The sequence below is a fragment of the Cnephaeus nilssonii genome (assembly GCF_951640355.1).
Source record: "Cnephaeus nilssonii genome assembly, chromosome: 19".
Classification (NCBI taxonomy): domain Eukaryota; kingdom Metazoa; phylum Chordata; class Mammalia; order Chiroptera; family Vespertilionidae; genus Cnephaeus; species Cnephaeus nilssonii.
The window spans coordinates 33,969,675-33,990,856 of NC_137090.1; the positions used below are offsets into that span (position 1 = coordinate 33,969,675).

General features: G+C 55.4%; 1 protein-coding gene across 3 annotated transcripts in view; it reads left to right on the forward strand.

Annotated features, from left to right (window-relative positions):
* ABR (ABR activator of RhoGEF and GTPase) overlaps nucleotides 1-21,182 on the forward strand; it is a 187,868-nt gene that overhangs the window by 110,673 nt on the left and 56,013 nt on the right. For all 3 annotated transcript variants that reach the window (XM_079798863.1, XM_079798864.1, XM_079798865.1), the window contains 4 exons: nucleotides 711-809; nucleotides 9,560-9,745; nucleotides 15,561-15,668; nucleotides 18,355-18,415. In XM_079798863.1, coding sequence (XP_079654989.1) covers nucleotides 711-809; nucleotides 9,560-9,745; nucleotides 15,561-15,668; nucleotides 18,355-18,415 — 454 coding nt within the window. The remainder of the gene's footprint in view (nucleotides 1-710; nucleotides 810-9,559; nucleotides 9,746-15,560; nucleotides 15,669-18,354; nucleotides 18,416-21,182) is intronic.

Below are 21,182 nucleotides of genomic sequence, written 5' to 3' on the forward strand. Positions count from 1 at the left end.
CCACTTTCTCCCCCTCCTCTCAGTTTATAGATCACTTCCTCTGGGAGCCTCCCCACGCCCTTTCTGAGCCTTCCATGTGGCATGCCCTGCCTCAGCCAGGATTCTGATTTCCCTTCTTAACTCGTCCTCCCCCTCCCCCCATTGAACTGCCCCCACACACGTGAGGCCAGGTCCTTTGTTACCTTGTTCAATATTATGAGGTTGAATAGGTGGATGGATGGATGGGTATCAAATAAGGAAATGTGGGAAAAAGGATGAGAGAGAAACAAAGCAAGAAGCTCGCGTAGGAGCCCTAGCCAGTTTGGCTCAGTGGAAAAGCATCGGCCTGCAGACCAAAGGGTCCCGGGTTCGATTCCAGTCAGGGGCACGTACCTTGGTTGCAGGCTCCTCCCCGGCCAGTGCAGGAGGCAACCAATCATGTGTTTCTCTCACATCGATATTTCTCTCGGTCTTTCCCTCTCTCTTCTCCTCTCCCTTAAAAAAAAAAAAAAAAAAAATCAATGGAAAAATATCCTCAGGTGAGGATTAACAAAATAAAACCAAAAAAAGAAGAAGCTAGAGTAGGAATATGGTGATTGTTTTTCCCTTTATATTTTTGTATTTGCCAGATTTTCTAATAGGTAGATGTGGCATTTACCCCATACAAAAGTGTTAGTGAAAGAGGAGATAAAAGAAAACAGGCTGCTCAGCATTCTGGTTTGCTCTCACAGGTGGAAGCCGGGAAAGGCCTGGAGATGAGGAAGCTGGTCCTCTCAGGGTTCCTGGCCAGCGAGGAGATCTACATCAACCAGCTGGAAGCCCTGCTGCTGGTGAGTACAGCCTCTGGGCCTCCTGGTCCCCCCGTTGGACACGGTCATGCTCCTAAACTGCTTTTGGAGTCGGAAGGAAAGAGGACCTGAACTAGCAGCTGGGGTCATTGCCAGCAAGGGCCCGTGCCCCTCAGCCCCCACCCTCCATTACCTGCCCAGGGAGAGGCGGGAGCAGAGGCACCACGAGGGTGGGGGCGGCAAACGCTCCATCACCCCTGACCATGGCACAGGCGTTACTAATCGATCTGTCCAGGTGGGGGGTCTGCCCACCACTTCCACACTGGACCCGGGGAGTTCTCCACCCGCCAATCACGTTGAGACCTTTTTGTCAGTGCTGGTCCCGGTCCTCCCTCCTTCCTGCAATAGGGAACCATTTGCGCCATCCACGGCTCTCTGGCAGGAAATGTGAGGTGGAGGGCTCTCTGCCGTTTTGAGACACGCCAGCGCCGGGGCGCCAGACCAACCCCAGCCCTTGGTGAAGGTGCCTCGGTTTGCTCTCCAAGCCGGAGGCATTGTTGTGAGAATCCTATGAAAATGTTTGACTGATTTGACATAATGGGTGAAGCCAGAAGACTGTTAAGATGTTTTCCGAAGGGAAAAGGACCACTCAGGTGTAAGGTGTTTCTGCCTTTGGAGAAAGCGCTATTCGATGCACCTGAATTTGAACGTGAAGGGATTGTGGCGCCTGAAGTTCTAGGTCAGTAGAGACGCATTCTTACAGGAATTGTTGGATGCCCATGTGTGTACTTTTAAGATGTTGTCACCCAGTGTCCCAGGGGGCGTGGCATTTATTAGCCAAGGGATAACAGCCGAAATGCGCAGGTACTTCGTATCACATTGGGCTGAGTTTATGGTAATTCTCACCGGAGCTTATTGGAAGGCACAGTCACGCTTTCAAGTGAAGGACAGTATGGCAGATCAGTGAGGGCTCTGGTCTGGGGCGGGACTAGGGCAAGACTCGACTCTGCCGTTAATGACAGACTTGCACTGTTTTACAAACTGGGCGTCTTGACTATGAATGGGTTGAACCAGCATTTAAACACAAACGAGAAAAAAAGTACCAGCACGTGTCACATAATAAGCACCGTATCATGAAACTTTGGTGTGTTGTATGTATGTATATACTGGCCCATGTTATTCTTTTTTTTTTTAAATATGTTTTATTGATTTTTTACAGAGAGGAAGGGAGAGGGAGAGTTAGAAACATTGATGAGAGAAACATCAATCAGCTGCCTCCTGCACACCCCTTACTGGGGATGTGCCCGCAACCAAGGTACATGCCCTTGACCGGAATCGAACCTGGGACCCTTGCGTCCGCAGGCCGACGCTCTATCCACTGAGCCACACCGGTTAGGGCGGCCCATATTATTCTTTACATGTGTTTGAAAACCACTGGCTTTGGGCAAGCCATGCATAACGTCCTGGAGCCTCAGTTTCCCGTATGAGGATGAGAATAATACCGTTACCATCTCTCTTCTCCGTGGGGTTGAGAGGACCAGGTGACCCTTTTGGGGACCTGGTACAATGCCAGGTGCTTAGGCACTCAAATACATGGTGTCCCCCCAAAATGTACACACACATCCAATGATTACAAAGTCAGTGTTTATTAACACAGAGCTCATTTTCAAAACTTAAAAGAATCTACAGAAATGAATAATTGTTTGTGTCAATGCCTGTTTTCAAACGGATGACCGTTCTGGTCCAGGCACTGCTGATCATATGAAGCACTGAGATCCCAAACATTAAGAATCATTGTGTTAGGTATTCGTACACCCTCAATTCGTCGACTGTTGCCAGTGTTGTACCATAAACTTTTTCTTTTATGTGTCCCCATAAAAAAAAAAAGTCTAGTGGCATTTTAGGGTAAATTTTCTTTGTTTAAAACTTAGTCTGGCTTCACCCATTATTTCAAATCAGTTAAACCTGGAAAGGGATGAAAATTAAGTGATTAATTAAATTTGTTAAAGTGTGTATACACTTTGTTTGGACACCCTGTATTAACTGAAGGAGGGAGAACAGGCAGATGGCCAGCCAGAGACATGTGAAATGCACCTTGCAAACTATGAATAACTGTACCAAAATTCGGGGGCGTGGTTGTCATTACTAAAAGGATACGTATTTGAAAGGAATTCAAAAGAGGAAGAGGGGTCGGGCTCTCCATCCCCCCTGACTACTTACTAGCTCTAGGCCTTCAGCAGATTAATGAACGTTTTCGCCTCGGTTTCTCCATCTGCAAACTGGGTATACTAATATTAGTACAGCAGGTGCTTCTTATAATGTTGATGAGATGCCCTAGAGCAGTGGTTCTCAACCTTTCTAATGCCTCGACCCTTTAATACAGTTCCTCAAGTTGTGGTGACCCCCAACCATTAATCTATTTTCGTTGCTACTTCATAACTGTAATTTTGCTACTGTTATGAATCGTAATGTAAATATCTGTGTTTTCCGATGGTCTTAGGCTCTACAGCCTAAGACCATCGGAAAACACAGATACATGTGAAATGCACCTTACAAACTATGAATAACTGTACCAAAATTCGGGGACGTGGTTATCATTACTAAAAGGATACGTATTTGAAAGGAGTTCAAAAAAAGGTTTTCTGATGGTCTTAGGCTCAACCGCTGCTGGCTCTACAGCAGCGGTTCTCAACCTGTGGGTCGCGACCTGAGACCATGGGAAAACACAGATATTTATATTGCGATTCCTAACAGTAGCAAAATTACAGTTATGAAGTAGCAACGAAAATAGTTTTATGGGTGGGGGTCACCACAACCTGAAGAACTGTATTAAAGGGTCGCGGCATTAGGAAGGTTGAGAACCACTGCTAGAGACTTAACTCTAGTTTATGTCAATTAGCCTATGGTAAAATTAGTTCCGCTTAAAGCCACAGAACCTATCAAAGGCACTGAGGACTTAACTGTTCAAGGGGTTGCTGTGAGGATTCTAGGAGTGTGTAAGGGAAGCTCTTAGGAAAGAGCCCAAGTATTAGCTGATACTATTATTTCTCCAGTGCCGGGCGAGAATGCAGGTTAGGGCCTGTTTGTCTCTGTCAACACAGCCTTTCCCTGAGGGAAGGGGAGGCCTGAATTCTCATTTCTTATCTGTCATTGGGCCTGACTTGAGTTTCCGTTTGTTGGCAAAGATAACAACAGATTTAGGGGCCAAGGCGCTCCCCTCCCTGCCCTGCCTTTCTTACAGCTCTTGCCCCAAAGGCAAAAACTGAGGCCCCGGCCCCGCCTCTCCCCCCAGTTTGCTCATCCTGGGCCCCTGATTGGTTCTTTCTTGAGCAGAGGCCGGAGAGGGCGGGATCAGCTAGGAGGCCTGTGGGAGGCTGGAGAGCTCCAGGAAGAGGGGGCAGGACCCTCCCCAGCCACAGCCTCAGATGTTGTGCCTCCGAAATAAGGACTCAAGCCCTCTTCCCCTCCTCCTTGAACTGGGAGCCCTCCCCTCTCAGCTACCTGGTAGCTAAGCCCTTTGCTTTTTGGGGTGAGCTGACAAAGGGGCTCAGAGGAGAAGAAAATCTGTCCTCTCTGAGCTCCCTCCTCCCCACACCCCCAGATCTTCTCATCACCCCACCCCCATCCCCACAGCTCAGCTCTTGGGGTGTGATTGCTCTCAGCTTAACACTTCCTGATATGCCAGCGGGGAGGTGTGTGTACCTAAGTCTGTGTACACACACAGACACACACAGGGACACCCACGGGAGCCTCTGTTCCTGCCCCCTGGGTTGCTGGCTGGGCAAGGCTTGGTCATCTGGAACCTTCCAGGTTCCTGGGGGGCTCCGATTACCTGAGAGCCTGGGCTGAGGGGGTTGGGGGCGGGAGGTGGAGGAAGGGAGACAAACCAAATTCATGTCATTCTGTATCTCTTCTTCTCCTCCTCCTCCTTCTGCTTCCTCCTCCTCCTTCCTCCTCCCTCCTCTCTCCCCTCTCCTCCCTCTCCTCCCACTCTCCCCCCCCCCCCCCCCGCCCCCGAGTAAGGAGCTGGGTTCTGCATCTGGCTGCACCCTCACCTACAGCATCCCCCACCCCAGGCCACTGGCCCTCCTCCCTTAGACTGTCATTCTGGCAGTTTGCTTTGTCCTTCCCAGGAGGCCCGTGGGCTCAGGTTCCTTATCTGTGAAATAGGTTACCAATGCCCAACTGCCTGGGCCCCAGGGAGCAGGAGGTTGAGGTGCGAGTTGGTAAGCAGGCCTGGCCGGCAGCCGCAGGCCTTCTGGGATGGGAGGTAGAGGAAGTGGGCCGACTTCTTTCCCGTTTCGAAAGGCAGGGCTGGAGGACCGAGCAGACAGATGGCAGTGTGAACCCCACGGGGAGTCTGACCCGCCGGCCTGTCTTCCTGAGAAGCCGCTCGTGGGAAATGGAGAGCCAGGGCTGGCTCTGAGGTCCTTGGGGACCCTCCTGAAGATTCCCTTTCTGCCCTGATAGGTAGAGCGCCCCCCGCCCCAGCCCCCTGCAGCTGGGCTGCTAGAGGGGTGACTGGCAGGCTAGCGCTCTGGCACAGGAGCAGTGCTGGGTGGCCTGTGCCTGTCGCCCGAACCACTGAGACCTGTATTTGGGGGTGCACCAGGTAACCATAACTGCCGCCCTAGCCAGTTTGGCTCAGTGTACAGAGCGTTGGCCCAAGGACTGAAGGGTCCCGGGTTCGATTCCAGTCAAGGGCATGTGCCTAGGTTGTAGGCTCCATCTGGTCCCTCTCACTTTGATGTTTCTCTCTCTCTCGCTCCCTTCCACTCTCTCTAAAAAACCATGGAAAAATATCCCTGGAGAGGATTAAAAAATATAATAATAATAATAATAATAATAATTAAAAAAACTGCCTTCAAGGGTCTCCGGCCAGCCAGGAACACATACCCAGTGCTTCCCCCCGCCCCCCCCGAAGTAAAATCAGGGCTAAGACCAAGGGTCCCCAGCCTTGTCCTGAGAGCCGTCTGATGCCCAAGTGTAGGCCCTGTCCGTGTGACCGCCGCTGGTGAGCGCCCATTGCTTCCCCTTTTGCAGACAGAGTGGGACGGTTAGGAGGAAGCAGAGCAGTTGTGTCGGGTCCCTGCGTGGGTGGCACATGAGTGCTTCCCCAGCAGCTTCTGAGAAGTCCCGACTCCTGTGTCTTCCCAGGACGCTTCTCTCCCTGTTCCTTCAGCCCCTCCTCGGTGGAGATGGACGTGGCAGGGACAGGGAGGCGTGGTTCTGGGGCTCTGCGGTGACTTGGACCCTCCCCTGGCTCCTGGGTAGAAGGAATAAGGATAAATTACGACAGTGATCCTGAGAGCCCACTCTGTACCCTTCATGGAGGGCTGGGAGCCACGAAGCTGAGGGTGGCCACAGCTTCATAGAGGGGAGAGGGGGTTGGGAGAACAGTATTCCTTTTTTCCTGGCTCCTGGTTCCTTCTGTCTCCCTGCCCGGCATGCTTACCCAGGCCCCGCCCCTCCACCTACTCAGATCTTCCCAACCTTCAAGGCCTGTTCCTATCACCTCCTCCGTGAAGCCCTCCGAGTTGCACCAGCACAACCTTGAGGCCAGGTCCGTTGGTGTTTGCAGTCCAAGTCATGTAATGGCCTGTCTTGCTTTTGTCCACTAAGATATTTCATTTGTGTTGGTCCAGTTTACCCAAATAGAGTATTCTCTAGAGCAAGGGTCGTGAGTCATAAAAATCATCTCCTGAAAAGAAAATTGGACCCCATCACTCACTCCCCTGCTTCAACCCCTCCAGGGAAAGCCAGATCACTGCTTGGGCTTAACCCTTTGCACTTGCTTGCTTTTTTCTCAATTCCTTTATTCTACTCGGGATTTAATTTTTTAAATACCCCAGATTTTACAAAGCGCGGCCGTAGAATAAAAAACTGGAGTTTCTTTTCATACAAACTTATTTATTTGGATTTTTTTATATTTCAAATTATTGATACATTCAAAGAGTAATTTTAATCTCGACATCCGAGTGCAAAAGGTTAAAAGCCGCATTCCTTCCCCTGCATGGTCTGGCCGCAGCCCACCCCTCCAGCCCCGCGCTAGGTCCCTCTCCTCCCCCTGTGCACAGGCCCGCTGGCTGTATCCCAGCGTCTCTCTCACTAGCCTGTTCCTGCCCCGGGACTGGGCGTTGAGGCAGTCTGCCTGGGATGCGGTCCCCTTGGCCCTCGCTTCCACATCAGGGTGAATGGCCCCTTCAGCACGTGTCTCAGGGCCTCCCCTTCCCACTTCCCCCAGTGCCTGTGTGTGTGATTATGTGCTTGGTCACTTCCTTGTGTCCTGTCTGTCCCCCCTACTGGATGAGGTTCCGTGGGGCCAGGGATTTGTGAATCCTGGGACACACGCCTTCAAACCCCCCACCCCAGTCTAGCCTCACGCTGTTAGGCACTTGGTACATTATTTGTGGGGTGAGTAGTAATCGTAGCAGCTAACATTTTTGATTGCCTTCTATGTGCCAGGTACATACTCACTATTTTATATAAATAATGGCTTTTAATCTTCCCATCAGAGTTCTTAAGAAGGTAACGTTATCCCAGTTTTACAAACGAGGCTGCTGAGGTCCAGAGGTGCGCAGTGACCTGCCCACAGCTATGAAGTGGTAGAGCTGGGACTCAAACCCGCACTGCCTGGCCTGCACCACCCGTGGCGAGCCCCATCGGCTTCCCTAGCGAGGAGCTGGACAGGAAGGGTTTGTCGGTTTCAGCGCTGAGAGGGTCAGAAGGAGGGCTTCTGCTTTTTCTTGCCTTTTTCATCACGTCTGGGCTTTTTTAGAGCTGAGAGGGTGAGGGGGCCAGAAGCTGGAGGACTGTCTGGGTGTCTGAGTGGATGGAACTTCCTCTTGTGGACACACTTGGGTTCTGCCCCCACCAGATGGGAGGGTGGAGTGAAGCTTGGCTGGGAGTTCGGCTGCTGTGGCCAGCTTAGCTGGGGGCCATCTCTTAGAGACCATCTCTTAGGTCTCCCTCCAGCCCAGCACTGCGTCGCCCGTTTCCTGCCAGAAGGCTTCTCTTGTTGCAAAGCTCACGACCTAATCCTGGGACACAGTGGGGAACAGCTCCAGGGAGTCCACACCTGCCCCCTAACTTCTTGCTGTTCCTGGGTCTCCAGAGCAACCCAGACTACGTCAAGGGCCTCTTGCCACACATCAGCCACGTCTGACTCCGGCTTCTCTCTTCCCGGGAAACATGCCCGCCCCTCCCATGCCTTCTCTTTGTGGCAGGTTCTCAGACCCTGTCTCCTGGGGGGCCTTTGGGGTGCAGTCTGGGCATCTTGCAGGGCTTTGGGCTGAAGGAAGGTCAACCAAAGAGGAGCTCTTTATCCTTCAGGATCAGTTGTTTGGTTTCAGCTTGAATTTTAATAGTGTTTTTTAAGAATATATTTGTACTAGAGGCCTGGTGCACAAATTTGTGCACAGCTGGGGTCCGGCTGGCCTGCCCCAATGGGGGCCGATTGGGGCCGGGCTGGTGGGGGTGGGGAGAGGAAGAGGGAAGGAAGGGGGCATGGGAGGTTGGCCGGTCGGCCCCACCCCTAATTGGGCCAGTTGGCCTGCTGCAGTGGTCATCATAGCGACCAGTTGTTCTGGTCATTCTGGCGTTCCGGTCGCTGGCTTTTTATATATATAGATTGATTTCAGAGAGGAAGGGAGAGGAAGAGAGAGAGAAACATCAATGATGAGAGAGAATCATTGATTGGCTGCCTCCTGCATGCCCCACACCAGGGATTGAGCCCACAACCTGGGCATATGCCCTGACCGGGCATCGAACCGTGACCTCCTGGTTCACAGGTCAGTGCTCAACCACTGAGCCACACTGGCCGGGCTATGAATTTTAATACCTTTTTATCCTAGGTATTAATGTTTACTCATTGAAGGTGATTTAGGAACTATAGAACATCATACTGAAGAAAATACACACAAGCCCCATTATCCCACAGTGCTCCTGTTGGGCATGAAGGTGATGGATGGCTTCAGCTCCCAGCCGGTGCGGGGGATCGTCCTGAGTTATTGCCCGTCATCTCACCCTCTCCACCTTCAGGCCGTGGGGCATCTTGGTGTAGGCAACAGAGATGACAGATAGGTTTCATCTTACATGTCAACCTGGGCATTGAGAGAGGGTCTGAGACTACAACCAGGCCCCGTGAGAAAGATCATTGTGAGCGCGCAGCGATGTCTGCCACAGGCACAGGAAGCGGCGGTGGCCTGTGTGCCACCTGTTCGCTGTCTCTGGACGAAGTGATGGGAGCTTGAAATAGCAGAACAGCCGAGACTGGTCTTGGGTCTCTTCAAGACTCTACTCCCAAGTCCTAGAAGCATGTTTTCTTTCTCGGTCCCTTCCACTGAAGTGCGACAAGAGCTTGTGGCTGAGCAGTGGGCCACTGTGGAAAGAAGACGTGGAGCCTCTGAAACCGAAAAGCGAGCCTAATACAGGCTGGAGGCCGGGGGCTCTTCAGGGCGTTGAGGGGTGCAGGAAATGTGTCCTGGTGCCACCCCTTGGACCTGGCGGGGCTGCTGGGCCAGGCAGGCTCTGGCTGGCTGTCAGGGTCCCTCTCGTTGCAGTTGCACATGCCGGGGCCGGTGACAGCAGCTACATCCCATGAACCACGCTTCAGGGGCCCTGCCGTCCGTGGCCTTTTCTAGACCAGCGACGCCAACCGGTGGTCCGTGAGGTCCGAAAGGTTGGCGACCGCTGGCCTAGGCAGAACTCGGACATAAGGGAGGGCTAATCGGTGCCCTGGGCCTGCCGACACTCTGGTTTATCTGCCGCCCTTTTCCCCTCCTCTCTCCCAGCCCATGAAGCCCCTGAAGGCCACAGCCACCACCTCGCAGCCCGTGCTCACCATCCAGCAGATCGAGACCATCTTCTACAAGATCCAGGACATCTACGAGATCCACAAAGAGTTCTACGACAACCTCTGCCCCAAGGTGCAGCAGTGGGACAGCCAGGTCACCATGGGCCACCTCTTCCAGAAGCTGGTGAGTGTCCCGTTGACAGAGGGTCCTTCCCCGGGGCCTCGGGGGAGCTGCTGGTGTGGGTGAGGGCCAGTCAGCCCCCGCCCTCCTGGTCTCCTTGAAGCTTCCCGAGTCCTGAGGGAAGCCTGGGGCCTCTGCTTTAGGGGGAACCTGGGTGGGCCTGGGGCCTTGACTCCCGGCCTCCCCCCGTGAAGTCTAGGGTGTTCTAGGGATGCTGGAGGCGGGCCGTGTGCCTACTAGTAGGTGCTCCTGGCTGAGGTTCAGGTCGGCTCTCCCTCAGCTGACAAAGGGGCACGTGCCTGGTGGATGGGTAGGGACTGCTCACTACACTTCAGCGCGGTGTCTGGAATGAAGTGGTGCGTTGGGAGACTATGTCAGTTACCGCCTGCTCTGAGGACCCTGGAAAGCCCGAGAGCCCAGCCCTCCCAGCGTGCAGGGGAGGGAAGAGGCTGAGGGGGTAGCATTCGTGTTGGGAAAGGCTGGCTGAGGTCTTCTAGTTCCCAGAGCATCTGCAACGCCTTCTGTCCTCGCTCTGTGTCTGTGTCTGGCTGTGTCCCCTGGAGGACCCTCAGGTCAGAACCATGGGTCCCCCGCCTGGCTCTCTCCTGGGTTCATCCCACATAACTCCTGCCAGCCCAATGGGAAGGAAGGGAGTCAGTGGCCGTTGTTCTCAGTGTGAATGGTGGGGGGTGGGAAGCAGCACCTCTCTTCCACCTCCCCCTACCTCCAAACCCCCCCTCCCCACCACGATGGTGGGACTGGTTGAGTGGTGGACAGGCCTCCACTTTCTTACACTGGAGAAAACTCTTACTTGACTACTCCCAGGGCTTTAAGCTCAGCATGTTCAACACTGAACTCCTTGTGTCTGAAATGCTTTGCTGTTCTTCCTGCCTCTGTCTCGGTGGGTGCTGCCATCGTCCCATCCTCCATCCATCCGTGACTCCCTTAGACTCCCCACTTGGCACTTGCCCTCCCTCCGCCCCCTCTTCCCTCACTCTTACACAGTCCACTTCTTTTTTATTTTTAAACTAGTGGCCCAGTGCACGAAATTTGTGCACGGGGGGGGGGGCAGTGTCCCTCAGCTGGATCTGTACCCTCTCCAATCTGGGACCTCTCAGTGGATGTCTGACTGCTGGTTTAGGCCCGAGGGATTGGGCCTAAACCGGCAGTCAGGCATCCGTCTCACAATCCAGGACCACTGGCTCCTAACCACTAGCCTGCCTGCCAGCCTGATCGCCCCCTAACCGCTCCCCTGCCAGCCTGATTGCCACCAACTGCCCTCCCCTGCTGGCCTGATCACCCCCAAGGCTTTTATTAGTATAGATCTTTATTGTTGAAAGTATTACATATGTCCTCTTTGATTCCCCCATCAACTCCCTCCAGCCCACCCCCAACCCCCGCCCTCCTACCCCACTGTCTGCGTCCATGGGTTATGCATAAACATATACAAGGTCTTTGGTTGATTACCACCCTCCCCCACCTTCCCTCCGAGATTGCGCACTCTGTTCCATGCTTCCATGTCTCTGGATCCACTCCGTTCATCAGTTTATTTTGTTAGATTCCATATATGAGTGAGATCATGTGATACTTGTCTTTCTCTGACTGACTTATTTCACTTAGCATGATGCTCTCCAGGTCCCTCCATGCTGTCTCAAAGGGTAAGATATTCTTCTTGTTTACTGCTGCATAGTATTCCATGGTATACATGTACCACAGCTTTTTTATCCACTCATCTACTGATGGGCACCTGGACTATTTCTAGATCTTGGCTATTATAAATTGTGCTGCTATGAACATGGGGTGCATACATTCTTTCTGATTGGTGTTTCAGGTTTCTTAGGATATATTCCTAGAAGTGGGATCACTGGGTCAAATGGCAGCTCCATATTTAATGTTTTGAGGAAACACCATACTGTTTTCCATAATGGCTGCACCAGTCTGCATTCCCACCAGCAGTGCACGAGGGTTCCCTTTTCTACACATGCTCGCCAGCCACAGTCCTCTTCTTTGATGCTCGTGGCCACCTGCTTCCCTCCACCAGCTCGGGGGCCCTCACCTGGACCACAGCTGTAGCCCCGTGAGTGGCTCCTGCCTCCAGGCCCACCTCCCATCCACCTCCCACGTCTAGCTAACAGGAGAGTTACTGAGAGTCATCGAAACTCCTGGCCAGGTCTGCCCTGCTTAAATCCCTTCCGTGGCTGCCCTTGCCCACTGGATGAAGACTGGGCGCTGAGACATGGTTAGGAGACCCTTCGAAGGCCACCCTCTGTCCACACCGGGCTTCTGGCTGCTCCCTCCCCGCCCCCTGTGCCCCTGACCCTGAGCTTGCTGTTCTCAGTGCACACGGCAGGCACTCTCGGCCTCTCTCTACTTGTGGCTCCAGCTGCCTGAAATGTCCTTCCCTATCTGGTCTGGCTTCTCCCCGTCAGTTCCCAGCTTAGAAGTGACCTCCTTGGAGAAGCCCTCCCCACATGCAGCCCCTATGGTATCCCCTCCGTGAGCACTATAACTGCCTGTCTCCCCAAAACCATAAGCTCATTAGACCCCCCAGAAGCAGCCCAGTGCTGAATGAATGAGTGAATAAGTGAGTGGGTGAATGAGGGAGTGAGGGAGTGAGTACACTGGGACTAGGGAGAACGTGGAAGGGCATTGAGGGAGGCGTCACGGGGTGTGAGGTCTGTCCCGAGAGACCAGCAGTGTTGTAGGGACAAGCACAGCTTCTAGAGTAAGGTCACAGCTGGGTCTGAATCTGGGTTCTGCCACAGATTAAACCTGTAACTTGAGGCAACTTACCCAACCTCTCTGTGACTTGGATTCCTCGTCTGTAAAAGTGAGGATAGTAACAGTACTTACCTCATTGGATTCTTTTTTTTTTTAGGGTTAGGGTTAGGGTTCAGCCTCGGGTTCCTCATTGGATTCTTGTGAGGAATACCTGGAAAGTGCTTGGAACAGGGCCTGGAACATAGTAAATTAGTAAATGCTCAGTAGTTAGCCATTATCAATACTGGTGTTGTTATTGTCACTATTATTATTATTACTATTAGGAAGAGGTCCCCAGAAGGTGTTGTTGCAAGAGAATTCCACGCTTCTGGTTCTGGCAGCCCCAGAGTACTCCTCAGTTCAGGGATGGCGAACACCCAGTCATCGCTCCGGCCTGGCCCCAGGAACCTGAGCCGATTGGCGTGGGGCAGCCCCTCTGTAGACCTCAGGAGGGCAGAAGAGACCAAATGAGAGGGTGGGGGGTGCATACCCTGGAGTAGAGTGGACGGGCTGTCTCTGTTTATCTTTGTCACTTGCACCCTGCTGTCACCAGGGACTCCCATTCTGGTCCCAGCTCCATGGGCCTGGTCATGAGTGTGCTCCCCACCCTCCCTCCCCCAGCATCACAAACACATTTGAAGCCCCTGGGGCTGCAGGCTTGGGAGGGCCGGGCCGAGCCAGGGCAGGCCAGGCGTCTGGAGGCAGCTGCTTTTCCGCTGGTCTCCAGGTATTTGATTATCCATCCTGGAGCGAAGGGAATTAGCATCTCTGCTGTTTGTTTTATGAGATCACCCCAGTGCCCGGCTGCTGTTTCCAAGCAACATCTACTTCCCAGCCAACAGTCCTGGCAGGCCGGGCCTTGGGCCCTGTAGGGAGGGTGTCCCGTGGGGATGACAGTGCCTGGGATGGCCGGTGACCCCTGCATTCAGGCCTTCTGCCCAGGCTCCTGTTTCTGGTTCACCTCCTGCTACTCCCGTGGGCAGTGGGATGGGAGGGGAGGGTTGCCACCTGGGCGCCAGCCTGTATCCTTCTCCTGGGAAAGGGGACAGGAGAATGCACATCTGGAAGAAGAGCAGCAATGATTTTTACTCGGGTTTAGGAAGCAAGTCTGGCCTGTCTGGGGGCTGAGACCTGCATGGCTCTGATCTTGTCTTCTCCATAAGCCTCCCAGGTCTCCCCCCCTCTCCCCCGCCCCCCGGCTTTCCTGGGCCCCACCGCCAGCTTCCTCGTGCTCCGTCTCTGCCCAGGCTGCTTCAGCTCCTGGCCTCACCGGTTTGGGTGCTTGAGGAGCACACGGATTCGGCGAAAAAGCAGAGTGGTCCAGGGTAGGGCTTAGGGCAGGCACTTTCCCAGCACTTGGGTAGGAGCCCTGAGGAAGCCCCAGAGAAGCGGAACCTCCTTGCTCCGTCACTGAAAAACATTGAAACCAGAAAATCCGGAGAACAATGTAGCTAACAACTCTGTGCTCGCCTACCAGAATTCACAGGTGTTAAGCTCTGGAGATATATGGCAGAACTTATTTTTTTTTTAATCCTCACCGGAGGATGTATTTTTTTAAATTAATTTTTAGAGAGAGAGGAAGGAAGAGAGAAACATCGATGTGAGAGAAACATCGATCCGTTGTCTCCCATACGTGCCCTGACCGGAAATGGAACCCGCCGTCTTTTGGTGTGTGGGACAACGTTCCAACAACTGAGCCACCCACCGGGGCTATGGCAGAACTTTTTAATTAAAGAAATAAGGCATTGCAGACGAAGATGCAGTCAGTCTCCCTGCCCCTTTCCTCTTGTCCTTCCCTTCAACCTACAAGCAGCCGCTGGCGGGCATTTGATGGGTGTCCTCCTAGGCTGCGGTTTGTGTGTTACTACATATCTGTATCTTTTTATGGCACTGCACGTACTTTTTAAACGGACATAAGTATACATACACACACACACACACACACACACACACACACACACACATATATATACTTATTCCTATATTTTGCAATTCAGTCAACATTTGTTGTGAAACTTGTCAGTGTTGCTACTCCCTTAGGCAGTGGGATGGGAGGGCTGGGTTCCAGCCTGGGCACCCAGCCTTTATCCTCCTCGTGGGAAAGGGGACAGGAGGATGCATTAGAGCCCTTGTCCGGTACTAATTTACACCCCACAAGCCGTCTGTAGAAGCTCCTATTTCCCCACACTCTTGCCAACCCTTGATCCCATGAAATGCTTAAATGTGGGCCAGATGGGAGGGTGTGAAATGGTATTTTATCGTAGTTTTAACTCCCATGTCCACCCTTTGCTCCCTGAAGAGGACGTGCACTCGCACAGCGCAGAGAACGCTTCCCGAAAATATTTGCGGAGTTGAGTGGCCGTGCCTCGGTTTCCCCTTTTGCAGAAAGGGATGATGGCAGCTGTTCTGCCTCCCAGAGGAGGCGAGGCTCTGTGTGGTCATGAGTCATGCAAAGCTCTGTGTTAGGTTCAGTGTGACACACGTGCACATGTGCCGGGAGGCAGGGCCTCTGGCTCCGGAGGCTGAGGACCACGGGACAGGGACCTAGAGGCTGAGGGAAGTGGGGACTGTGCCTTTAAATGCAGTCCCTCACTCTTAGCATGGGGAGTGGAACCCTGAGCAGGCCACACCCACACGTGCCCACCCCACTCCTCCCCTGCCTCTCCCTGCTAGTTCCAGGATGTGAAAGAGGTGTCAGGCATTAAGGGGCTTCAAGCCTTGAGAGACCTTGATGATGCTAAATAAAGCCAAGTGCTGCTGATGAATTGGATTTCTAGCGTGCCAACAAAGACCCTATCCTGCTCCCCCTAACCCCCAGCACCCCCTTGTTAACCTTATTGGCTGAGCTAGTTTCCATGGAAACTGTCAAGTTCAGCGGAATACTGTAGTATATGCATCCTGCCTTCCCCAAATGTCCCCAGCTAGCTCCTTGGATCCGAGTTAGAAGTTTCAGGGCTGAGGGAGCTCCAGGTGCTCTGGTTAAGCTCTCATCCATCCATTCATTAATCCTCTCTCCCCATCCCACTCCTGCCCCCCTCTCTCTCTCTCTTCCCCGCAGGCCAGCCAGCTTGGCGTGTACAAAGCGTTTGTGGATAACTATAAAGTCGCTCTGGAGACAGCGGAGAAGTGCAGCCAGTCCAACAACCAATTCCAGAAGATCTCCGAGGTGAGCAGCGCCCTGCACGGCCACCCCGCCCCCCCCCCCCCCGACTCAGGGCCTTGGGGGCTGCTCAGGGCCTCCAGCCTGTGGGCCTCTCCTGCTTTCCGGTTAGGGGAACGGTTCCCCTGATGGGTCCCACTTAGCCTGACATTTGCTTTCTTGCACTTGACATTTACCCTCTTCATGTAAGAACACCTATTTGTTTGATTTTTTTTGTCATTCTGTTGTAGGTTTTTCTGTGTTAGAACAGAGGAGGCAAAAACAAAAAAGCAAAGGAAAAAGGCAGTATTTCCCACACGGCAGTGACCTTGAGCAAGTCACTTCCCTTCCTTTGTTTCTATAGAATGAGGTGTCTGGATCCCTCCAACTCATGCCAGACTTGCTTGATAAAAACCACAGGGACACAGGCACCTTCCCGGGAATTTCAAATTGGAAGGTTTGGGGTGGGGCTCAAGAGTCTATTTTTAATAACCTTCCCAGGTGATGTTTATGCCAGGAAGCTTCAAGGAAGTCTGGGCGAGGTGGTCTTTTCAGATCCTTGCAATCCCACAAACAGAGAGGACAGGGCCACGTAGGTGGAGAAGTCGTAGCAGATCCTCTAGCTCAAGCATGTCAAGCTCCCGGGCGGCGGGCCACACATTTGAAACATGCGTGGTCTAGCTGGACATATGCCTGTCCTGCTGCTGCCGCTCAGCCTTCCCTCCGTGCTCCTCCGCACGGCAAAGATGTGGCATTGTCTGCCGTCGACATGTCTGTCTCTCCAGGAAGTGGCAGGGCGGGCTCTGGGATCCTTCAGGAGCACAGCTCCACTCACCCTTTTAGCCAGAAAGAGGCCCGTGACCGCCCCAAGCCGCTGGCCTCACAGCCCGAGCACCGAGCTCCAAGCTCAGGGCCAGAGGGCCTCGGGTCCCAGGGCCGGGGAGCTCCGCCTGCAGGTTTGGGGGCCCTGCCTCGCAGTCCCCTCGGGACCCTTGGCTTTCTCGTCTCGGTCTGATGCTCTGATGCTAGGAAGGTTGGTGAGCTGCAGCATAGTTTTCATGAGACTTCTGGAGTGATGGGTTACAAGTTTGGAACGGACCTAGAGGCAGCACAAGAGTCAGACGGTGGGAGGTGAAAACGTGCAATTGATGACCAGTAAAAGCTGATTGGAAACACGTGCACTTGGGTTGGTGGCCGCCTTGGGCTTGTTGAACCCAAACACCAGGGGCAGCAGGAGGGCTGAGCTCGGTTTCTTCTCCCAAACCCAGGGGTCAGGTGAGTCACCCTGAGCCTCAGGAGGCGCAGGGAAGTCCCTCTATGCCGAGCCAGGAGGCTGGAGACACGGTGCTTCCCCGCACGGCTCCCAGTTCTCTCGGGGAACAAACCCGATCTCCCCGATCTGTGTTCAGAGAGGCCTGCCGGGGCTGCCTGGGTCCTGTATGGTCCAGAGGGGGCGGGTCTCCTCTTAGCCTGGCCTGACTGCCCATCCTCTGTGCCCATCCTGGCCTGACTGCCCATCCTGCTGGCTCCCAGGGCAGAGCCAGGCCCGTGGCCGCTGCCAGTGGCTTCTCACCCTGGCTCATGGGCTGACCCTGGCGCTTCCTCCTGGCGCTGCCACTTAATTACTGCAATTAGGCCCTCTCTCCACGGCAGCGAGTGACTTCATACCTCTGGGCTGCACTGGCGGGGGCGGGGGGGGGGGGGGAGGAAAATTCCTAAAGCTGGGAATCCAGACACCAGTCAGAGACGGCCTGGAGGAGCTGAGTAACCCCCTCTCCCTTCTGTCTGAGCATCTCCTCCCCCCCAGGCAGAGCGGGCAGTACCACCCGGGTACCTGACCTTGGCCTCACCTCACACCTCCCGCCTTCCCACCACCCACACCCCCCTTGCGCCCCCCCCCCCCCCCCCCCCCCCGAATCTGTGCACTCAGCCCTGGAAGTGGGGATTGCATTACGGCTTCCAGTTACAGCACACTGGCCCGTTAGCAAGGGCTGGAGGCGCGGCCTCTAAGGGCAGGTAAAAGGTTTGGCTCAGAGAAGCTGCCCCTGGAGTCTGTCCAGCCCTCACTCCCGGTCACTTTGCAGGGGACCCTGGGGGGTGCTGGCTCTTCCTTCCTTGCAGTTTCCTCTCTAAGGCCTGGCACAGGCTTCGGGGGGGGGGGGGCGGGAGTCTCTCCCCATGTGGGTAAGATGGAGCTCGGACTGCCCTGGGGGGACGCAGCCTCTTGGCCCCAGTGCACCACCCAGGTGTTCCCCCCCTGTTCTGTGCAGGTGTGTGGGACCCCTCACTTCCGTACCCCAAGAGCTGCTACATGCCCCCAGGATCAGCTGGTGTACCAGCTGCTTGTGTGTCCTGGGCTGATGTGTGCACCCCTAAGTGTTGGCGGGTGCTGGGTGGGGGCGGGGGCCCTGCTCTTGCTGCCGCTCATTCTCTGGAAGTTTCAGGGGAGGGTGGCTTAGGGGGACAGGGTCTGAGGAGCACCATTATCGAAGTCCAGTCGTACCTAGAGCCCCCACACCCTGCTGCTGGCCTCCACGAGGCCCCCCGGGGACCGGGGGTGTGGCTCAGGGAGTCCAGGTGACTGAGGCAGAGGGGGCTCTTGCCTGTTGGTCTTTTGTACCCGGGGGTGTGGGATCCTTCTTCCCGCCCTGCTCGCAGGGGGATGGGCGGGCCCGGGACGGCCAGGCAGTGACCCCTCTCCTCTGTTTGGCAGGAACTCAAAGTGAAAGGTCCCAAGGACTCCAAGGACAGCCACACGTCCGTCACCATGGAAGGTACGTGGGGCAGGCTGGGTAGCAGTCGCCTTCCTTTGTCTGGCTTTGTGGGCGACGGTGCCCTGCTTGTGTGAGCCTGTGCACGTGCGTGTGTGAGCGCTGCGCACACGGAATCAGCCTCTGTCCCCGGCAGCCAGCCAGCTACAAACGTGCTCCTCCTTAGGATGCAGGGACAGCTAGCTCCCCTCCCCCCCCTCCCGCCTGCTCCTCTCCCTCCCCTCCCCTCCCCTTCCCTCCCCTCCTTCCCTCTCCCCTCCCCTCCCCTCCCCTCCCCTCCCCTCCCCTCCCCCTTGCGAGAAGAGCACTCTGAGGCGGCTGCTTGATTCCGGAGGCTGTGCAGCAGCCGCGTGCAAAGGTGGCTGAGTGGCGGGCTGCCGATGGGAGCTGGGAAGCGATGGCCACAGGCTGCAGCCTTGGGGACAGAGGCTGCCATGGAAATTCTCCTCATCATCCGCTTCTGCTGTAACTGCACCTATGGTAACCCCGGCTCCCTCTCGTGGGAGGTGCTGAGTCTTCCCACCTCGGGGGGCTGGCTGGCGTGGGCTTAAAGGTGGCCGTCAAGGTTTGGGGAGCAGCAGGGAAGGGAGGGGACGCAAGTGGCTGGGTCCCCATTCCGGCCAGCTTCCAGCCTGAAATTGAAGTCTGGGGGCCACGCTGGGCAGGGATGGTTTAGAAATGGAGGGGCCAGGCTAGAAGGTCCAGATACCGACCCCCCCAACCCCAAGATCTGCGTGGAATCGGTGGCTTCGCTTGAGGGGCTGTGTGCAACTTCCTGGAGAGGCTGTTAAGGACAGAAAGTGACAAGACTGCACCTGCGGGTGTGGCAACCTGGGCTGGAGAGGGGTCCTCGGGGGCCGCTCGGAGAATGACAGATGGCCTGGACAGCAGTGCCCTGGACGGGGAGGGCGCCAGCCCCCGGGAGAGGGAGAAGTTGGGAGTTTCTTTGTTTCCAGGGAGAGGAGAGGAGGTTGGCGGCCAGGGCATTGTGTGCTCAGAGTGCACACACTCCTTCTAGAGGAGATGGTCTCCCCTCAGAACAGGGCGGTGGGAGAGCAGGGAGGGAGGGGTTGCTCCAGGGGGTGTGTTTCTGGCCTCCGGAGACCTGGGGCTGAGGTCTGGGCACTCAGCGCAGGAGGTGGCAGGGAATGCTGGCGGGCAGGGGGCGTGGCAGCTGCTGTGGTGAAGGTCGCTCGCCCACCTTACCGTGGAAGGGGTCCGAGTAGCCTCTTTGCCAGGGTGCCCTGGGACAGGCAGGTGCTGTCAGCCAGGCTCCGGCTCTCAGGAGGCCGAAGGGGGGCTAGGCAAGCAGGTGGCCCTGCTCTCGGGGGCAAGCACGCCTTAGGTCGGACGCCGGCTGCCTTTGGCAGGGGCCCGGGGTCCGGTGTGACCTCCGCGCCGATGTTGGAGTGGCCCTCTCCTCCCTCCCACCAGGCGTTTTGTCTCTGCACCCTTCCCGGTCACTTTGCTTTCACATCTCCGTGGCAACCGGGAGCTCCTTGTCAAAGGCTGAAGGGGGTACAGTTTGCTGGAGGAGAGACGATGGGGCTTCCTGGGCTCTTTCCCAGAGACCTGTGTGCCTAACCTCCTCCCGTGTCCTGTGGCCAGGACGGCTCACGGCGGAGGCGGCCCTGAGGCAGGACCGCTGTGGGGAGCCTGGTCGCCGGGAGAAGCCCCCCGGTGCTCCGGTCCCTGAGCTCGGATTCGGGCAGCCCGGGGTTGAGCGGAGCGTGCACTTGAACTAGGCTGTTTGAGCTTCCGAGGGAAATGCGCTTTTGCCCTGGCCTAGGCGTTGATCAGATCTCAGCTCTGCCTCCCCGAAAAGGAGGGGTCGGCCTTTGCTTCCTCTTTCCTCCCCAAAAGGAAGCTCCGTCTTGTGACCCAGGCCTGGGACCTGCACGTCAGGGTTCCTCCGTCCCTGCAATGCTGCCTTTGAAGTCAGCGTCAGCATCAGCATCAGCGTGGGGAGTGAGGAGTGAATGAGCCCTTGCTGAGCACACTGTTCACAATCTTCTCGGCCCCTCCTGGAGAGGCCCGCTCTGAGGGTCCCAGAGAGGCTGCAACTTGGGGCTCCCTCCGGCGTTGTCTGCCTTTGTGGTTGTTTGCTGAGCTCTTGGGGGCTCCGTGCCAGATTCTGTTGGGGGTGGGAGGGTGTGAAGGGAAGTCATGCGTGGCCCAGGCCCCTGAGGAGGGGGCTCACCTGGGCAACAGGAGAGGCCGGCTCGCCCGCTCCTTCCTGGTGAAGCTTTCCAAGAACAACTTATCTACCTTCCCTGTGCCCTGGAGAAGTTTCCTCCTCGTGAGATGGGGCTAGTGATAACTCCTTCCCCTTTTAATCCAAGGAAAGCATGCGTAGAAGCGGTACCATCGGACGGACGCAGAGCCAAGTACCCAGCAGACTAGAGGGAGCCAGCTTGCTCATGGCAGGGGTCTGACTTTTAGACATTGTGGGTTTTGTTTGCAGAAGTCCTGGTCAGGGAAGGCTTCCTGGAGGAGGGGGACAGGCAGGTGTTGCAACTTGGTGAACGGTGTCTATTCTGGGAACAGGACCGCCTGGCGAGGAGTGGGGAGAGCGGGAGAAGCGGGGGCAGGGAAGCGGCGGGACAGGCGAAGGGGGACAGGTGGGCTCCGTGCCCGGCATTCTCGGGGGAAGCAGGCGTAGGGGAGCCGTGGGAAGCGTGGACATCAGGCCGCTCTTCCCGCCCTGGTTCCTTCCACACGTGGCTGTGTCCCCGGGCCTTCTCCCTGCACGTCCCTCTCCCCTCACTGC